The sequence below is a fragment of the Chinchilla lanigera genome, unplaced genomic scaffold (genome assembly GCF_000276665.1).
Source record: "Chinchilla lanigera isolate Chin_1 unplaced genomic scaffold, ChiLan1.0 scaffold00090, whole genome shotgun sequence".
Classification (NCBI taxonomy): Eukaryota; Metazoa; Chordata; class Mammalia; order Rodentia; family Chinchillidae; genus Chinchilla; species Chinchilla lanigera.
Window position 1 is genome coordinate 8,422,295 of NW_004955491.1, and position 6,150 is coordinate 8,428,444.

A 6,150-nucleotide genomic window follows, 5' to 3' on the forward strand; every position below is an offset into this window, starting at 1 on the left:
CTCCGGGCGACGGGGAAGGCGGCTCCAAGACACTGTCGCTGCACGGCGGTGCCGAGAAAGGCGGCGACCCCGGGGGCCCCCTGCACGGGGCGCTCAAGGCCCGCGGCTTGGGCGGCGGCGACCTGTCGGTGAGCTCGGACTCGGACAGCTCGCAGGCCGGCGCCACCCTGGGCGCGCAGCCCATGCTCTGGCCCGCCTGGGTCTACTGCACGCGCTACTCCGACCGGCCTTCTTCAGGTGAGCCCGCAGAACCCCGTGGCCGGCCGCCCGGGAGGTGCGCGGGGCGGGGGTGGCGCGGGCGGGAGAGTTCGGGGAGAAAGGGATGGGACCGTCCTCCTCCCCGACACGCACACGCGCACACACACACACAAAGACGCACCCTGGGCACACACACAGCGACCCTGCCCTGGGCAGCTGACACAGGCTGGAGCAGTTGCAGGCGCGCAGGGGAGGGATTAGGAAGGGGTACAGATTCCCTTCGGACCGAGGAAGCCAAATTTATATTCTTGATACTCGCATTTTTCCTACCCTCCCGGCTGCTTACCCACCCCTTCCCCTGATGGTGGTTTATTTGGCAAGAACAGGGGTGGCTGGAAAACAGGCCCGGAAGGGCACAGTGTGAACGCCTGCCCCACTTCAGCTCTGTCCAGATTGGGGTGCACCCCGAGGCACACACCCCGCCCCCCCCCCCCCCCGGTCCAGAGTGGTCGACCTCGCTACCCCGGGCGTGGTCCAGAGGAGAGCAGCACGCTGCCTTTCGGATCCCTCCTCCCGCTGGCCTAGGCTTGGGGAAGGGGCTGCAGAGAGAAGGGCGAGAGCAGAGGCCCCTCACCCCTCACCCCTCACCCTTTGCTGACTTTATTTGCTGAATTCGGGCACAGCGCTGGTGGAACACACCTGTCCCGGGACCTGAGTGCCCCGAGGGAAAGGTCCTTCCCGAGGGTTTCCTGGCAGTGCCGGGCGGGGTGGGGAAGAGGCTTTCAGAGGCTGGGGGCGAGGCTTTGGGTGTATTTTTTTTTAGTCCATCCGTGATTTTAAGGAGCTAAAGTACACCATGACCTTGTAGAAATCACCACCTGCACTAGACGCGGGTCTGCGGCTGGGAAGCACCCTGAGGAGTGGGCTGCGTTGGTCCTCAAGCTGCCAGGGGGCCTCCTCTGTCCCCCAACCCTCACCTGTTTTGCGGGGTGCTTGATGCGCAGTAGAACAGGACCGAGGCAACCCTGGGCTGCCTTCCCGCGGAAATGTATCTCTGTGTGTATTTCTGGTGAAACCCAAATTTCGCCAGCTAGACCTGAAATTTGCGCCATTGTTCTCGGCTTCCTCCTTTGTTAATATTTAATTAACATATAGGCTCACAATGCGCTGGCCGGGAGCCGCGCTGGGCTTTGTAGGCGGCTGCCTGCCCGCGCGCACGGAGCCCGGCGGCCCAGGCCTGGCGGCCGGGGCGCCTGCTGCGTGGCCCGGTCCCGCTGAGCCGCGGGCCCTGCTGGCTTTCAGAAAACCCCACCGCGTGTAAGTAACGTTTCTGTTCCTGGGCGCGCAGGAAAAAGGGGACCGAGAGGGTCCGCACGGAGGTCTGGGTCTGTGTCCGACCCTCCTGTTTTCCCTTTTGAAAGAAAAGACAGAAAAATGGTATTTTAATTGACGATCCTCCTTTCGTAAAACTGCCTTTTTGAGGCTGGTGGGTGGGCGTGGGTGAACGGGAACCAGGGCTGAGGCGTTTGGGGGCAGGGAGAGGGCTGCAGGGCCGGCGGCGGAGCTCGCGAGCCGAGCCCAGGAGTCCAGGCCGCGGTCAGTCGGGCGGGTGCTGGCGCCTGGGCCTCTCCCCTGTCTGCATCTCCTTCCCCTCGAGGGTCCCAGCGAGCTAAACCGCACCCCACCCGCACCCCCAGCAAGGCCAGGCCCGCAGGCGCGGCGCCCGCCCGTCCGCGATGGTGTGGTGCGAGCGAGCGGGGTGCACGTGGCGCGTGGGCGGGCGTGAATGTGGGTGCGCTTTACAACTAAGGGACAGGAGTGTGAGCCTAGCCGAGCCATCTCTGGCACCCGCCTTGTGCCGCAGGCCTTCTGTCCGGTTCGCCTCCGCGGAGCGCACTGGGCTGGCCCTGGAGAGCCCTCCCTGCCCGCACGCTCGGCCCACAGTCTGCCCTCTTGCCGAGCTGAGCGCGGCTCGGCAGCCCTCCCACTCCCGGTCTGGGTGGGCTGCACCCCAGCTTCGCCGAGTGACCCGGCTGCCCGGCCCAGAGTGCACGAGGGTCTGCCCTCTCTGGCCTCTTCGCTTGCAGCGGAGGGGGCTGAGGGTGGGCCTGGGCTGAGGCCCCAGAGTTGATTCTGCACCTCGCCCGCGGAGGCAGCGGAGGCAGGGTCATCTCTCCCTGCCGCGGCCTGGCCGGGCTTCCGCACTCGGGGAGCTCGGCTCTGAGCTCTTGACCGCGACCAAAGAGGCCCTTTGCTCCTTCTCTCTGCCCTTGTCGCTCGCTGTTACCCTTTCCTGCGTCCAGCCCTAGGCCTTAAGATACCCACCACCCTGCTCAAAGGCGGGGTCAGCCAGGCAGCTCCTAGGCAAGGGCCAGAGTCTGAGGTGTGGACCTGCCCAAGGTCACCCGGGCTGCCTGCTGTGTGGGGAGGTGGGGAGTGAGTGGACAGGGAGCCTCCCTACCAGGAGGGGAGATTCTGCTCCACCCTGTTCTTAGGGGACAGTGAACTTGGGCTCTCAGGACAGCTAGAGGAGTCCAGAGAGTCGGGGTGTCCAGGCCTGGCAGGCCCTCCAGTTGTGGGAACCTCTGCTCCTGGCACATTAGGGGATGCTCCCCGGGGGCCCTCTAGGGGCCGGGACTCCTCCCACTGCCTGGCTGCCTGCGGCCCTCTCGGGTCTGCCGCCTTTGGGTCTCTCCCGGACTTACTCTAAATTCCGGAGAGTGAGAATGCACAAGGGAGGGAGGGAACAGAAGAAGAAACCAAACAGGCCAGAAAGTTTTTTGTCGCCCACCTCTTGTTTTTTGCTTTAATGTGGAGTCCTCTGACTCCTATGGCCTTTGCACCCAGTCCGCTGCACGCCCACATTTCCGTGCATGGCGGCCCGGGGAGCCCACCCAGCCCGGGTCGTGGTGCTCTCCATCGCTCGGTGGGGTGGCCGTGGGCCGTTCCTTCCCCTCCCGCAGTCTCTGCAAGCTTCTCAGTGGCGGCTGGCCCCAGGCCGGGACTGGCAACCGCTGCTGGGAGGGAGGTGCCCTGCTGCCAGAGCCGCAGCATAACCTGCTCTCTCTGTCCTTCTCCCGCCCAGGCCCCCGGTCCCGAAAACCAAAGAAGAAGAACCCCAACAAAGAGGACAAGCGGCCTCGCACCGCCTTCACGGCCGAGCAGCTGCAGAGGCTGAAGGCAGAGTTCCAGACCAACAGGTACCTGACTGAGCAGCGGCGCCAGAGCCTAGCGCAGGAGCTCAGCCTCAACGAGTCCCAGATCAAGATCTGGTTCCAGAACAAGCGCGCCAAGATCAAGAAGGCCACGGGCAACAAGAACACGCTGGCCGTGCACCTCATGGCCCAGGGCCTGTACAACCACTCCACCACAGCGAAGGAGGGCAAGTCGGACAGCGAGTAGCAGCAGGGTGGGCGAGGCCTGCAGGCCGCGCGAAACAATGCAATAATTTAAAATCATAAGGGCCAGTGTATAGAGATTATACCAGCATCAATCGTGAAAATATTGTGTATTAGCTATGGTTCTGCAATATTCTATGTATATATAATTTACAGGTGTTGTAAAATCCAAAATATCAGACTATAAAGTATTTTTTTGCTTTTTTGTGTTTACGAGATTATGCTAATTTTATCTTTTTTTTTTTTTTTTTTGCAAAGGGGGCTGCTTAGGGTCTCATCTTTTTTTAATCCCCTAAGCTCCATGATGGGACATCAGACATTTTTTATTATTATTATTTCAAAAGAAGAAAAAAATTAAAACAACTTGCTAAAGTCCAAAGATTTTTATTGCTGCATCTCACACGACTGTGAACAGAATAAATAGCTCCTATTTGGTCTAAGAGTTCTGCCACTTTGTTTGTATTGGCTTGGACAGGACAGCAGAGCCTGGAATCCGGGGCCTGGGGCCTGGGCCTTCTGGAGCTCAGGGGCCCTGGCAGAAATAGGGCACTCGCGGGTCTTTGCCTGAGGTCCAGTCTTGGCCTTGGAGGCAGGCTCGCAGTGACACAGGGCCTGTGTTGGGAAGCAGGCCTCACCCTGCCCTGGCTCCGGCTGCTCTCCTCTCTGTCCTCTCTTCCTGTCCCACTCCCCAGCCTCCTCCAGGCCTGGCCCACACCTCCCTATGTACTTCTGTCCACGTCTGTGTTTCTGTGCCCTGCTCCGTGACAGCCCACTAGCGCCAGCTCTTCTGCCGTGGCACTGGAGTGAGGGGCAGGGGCTGGCCCAGAGCCCTCAAGATTGGGGTGCCCCTCCTCCTCCAGGCCCCAGCTAGCCAGCCCCCAAACCCAGCAAGGTCTTTGCCAAAGGATGGGCAGAGGGAGTTGGCAATGTGTTCCTTTCCTTTTCCTTTTTTTCCCTTTCATTTTTTCTAGCCACTTCCACTGTTCTTCCAAGATAATATATGTGTGTGTACATATTTGTGTAAGCACGTGCACGCACGCACCAGGCGTGCACCCGGCCCCAGTTCTGGAACCTGAGGCTACCTTGACTTTCAAAGAAACTCAGACCCCTTCGGGATCTAGAAGGAAGAAAGGGTGTAAATAATCATTTCTTATCACTTTTTGTCTTTTCTTGTTTTTTTAAGAAAATGTACATTTTATTTTTCAAAGGTGTGGCACAGTGTAAATTAAATATATTCAATATATTCCCTACCAAGTACATATATATATATATGAACAAACGCATTATATATAACACCACACTGTCTTCTGTTTAGTGTCCAGAAAACATGTCCAGATGTTCATCGAGGCCAGAATGGGCTGCCCAGGGGATGTGCCCACGGCCCAGCTGGGCACCACGGGCAGCGCCGGACTTCTCTCTTTGCCTTAAACCTCTTTATTTCACTTCGATAATAGTTTCACTTTGTACATAATAGTATAAACCTTTTTGAAAAGGAAACTATAAAAACAAAAGCTGTAATTTAAAATTTTGTGAGTAACCATCTGCTGCTTAGGAAACTCAATGAAAGGACAGGCCTTTTTAGCAGGAAGCAAATTTATTGGTTTTTTTTTTTTAGTTTAGTTTCTAAAACGTGCATTTTACAGTTTGAGTATCAAATATTTATAATCTTATGAGAAATGAATGTTTCTATTTACAGTTGTGGTTATCCAAATTGTGAACATTCCACCCCCACGCGCATTTTTGTGTGTTGAACTTCTTTGAAAGTTACAATAAATAAAAAGAAACACCTCTTTATTACAAACAGCAGAGGTCCAGGTGAAATGACTGGCTTTTCTGTTTCTGAGTCCAGTCGTGCCTGGGCCACCCTCCCAAAGGCCTGGCTCTCCCGGCCTGGCGCCCTTGGTAACAAGTGGATCCCTGTTTTTTTAAGTAATATATTTTGAATATCTTGCATGTGAGCACAGAGCAACCAAAACAATTGTGTCCACATTTCATCACCAGAAGGAACTGTTCCGAGTCTACGTTGCCAATCCATCGGCAGAGTTCAACAGGTCTCTCGCAGGGGCTGCGGCTCTGCTCATGCGTGCTGGACTGCAGCTCCCGCTCTGGGGAGGAGGAACTTCTGCTCTGGGAGAGAAGAGACCCGGGGACTCCTCTTTTCCGGGTCAGCGTCATTCACCTTTTTTGTTGTTCTTACTCCCCAGAGTAAAAGCTGCTGTACAGCATCTCGGACAGAAAAGTCAGGGAAGTCCAAGAAGCACCATCCAAGGTGCAGGAAGCCCATTGCCGTATTTTTAAACTTGACTGGGTTGAAAGAAAGAAAGAAAATGATCTCTTCTCTCAGCACAAGAAACTCAGAGATTCTGAGAATCATCTGTGGCCAAGTGCAACCTTTTAGGTGTTTCCTGTGTGACCTGCTGCAGGGCCTGAGGGAGGGTTGCAACCTTGGGGTGCTGGAAGGACCAAGCTGGCACCCACACCGACTGGAGCAGGCTGGGTCACCCCAGACCCCTCAGGATCACGCAGACCATTCTGAGACCTCGACTTCAGCACA

General features: G+C 56.8%; 1 protein-coding gene across 1 annotated transcript; it reads left to right on the plus strand.

Moving 5' to 3' along the window:
• On the plus strand, nucleotides 1–4,744 carry En2 (engrailed homeobox 2; the record flags this gene model as incomplete). The annotated part of the gene is given in 2 exon segments (XM_013504574.1): nucleotides 1–237; nucleotides 3,284–4,744. Coding segments are annotated over 2 exon segments (554 nt in total), but the record flags the coding sequence as incomplete, so codon positions are not given.
• Nucleotides 4,745–6,150: the final 1,406 nt, after the last annotated feature.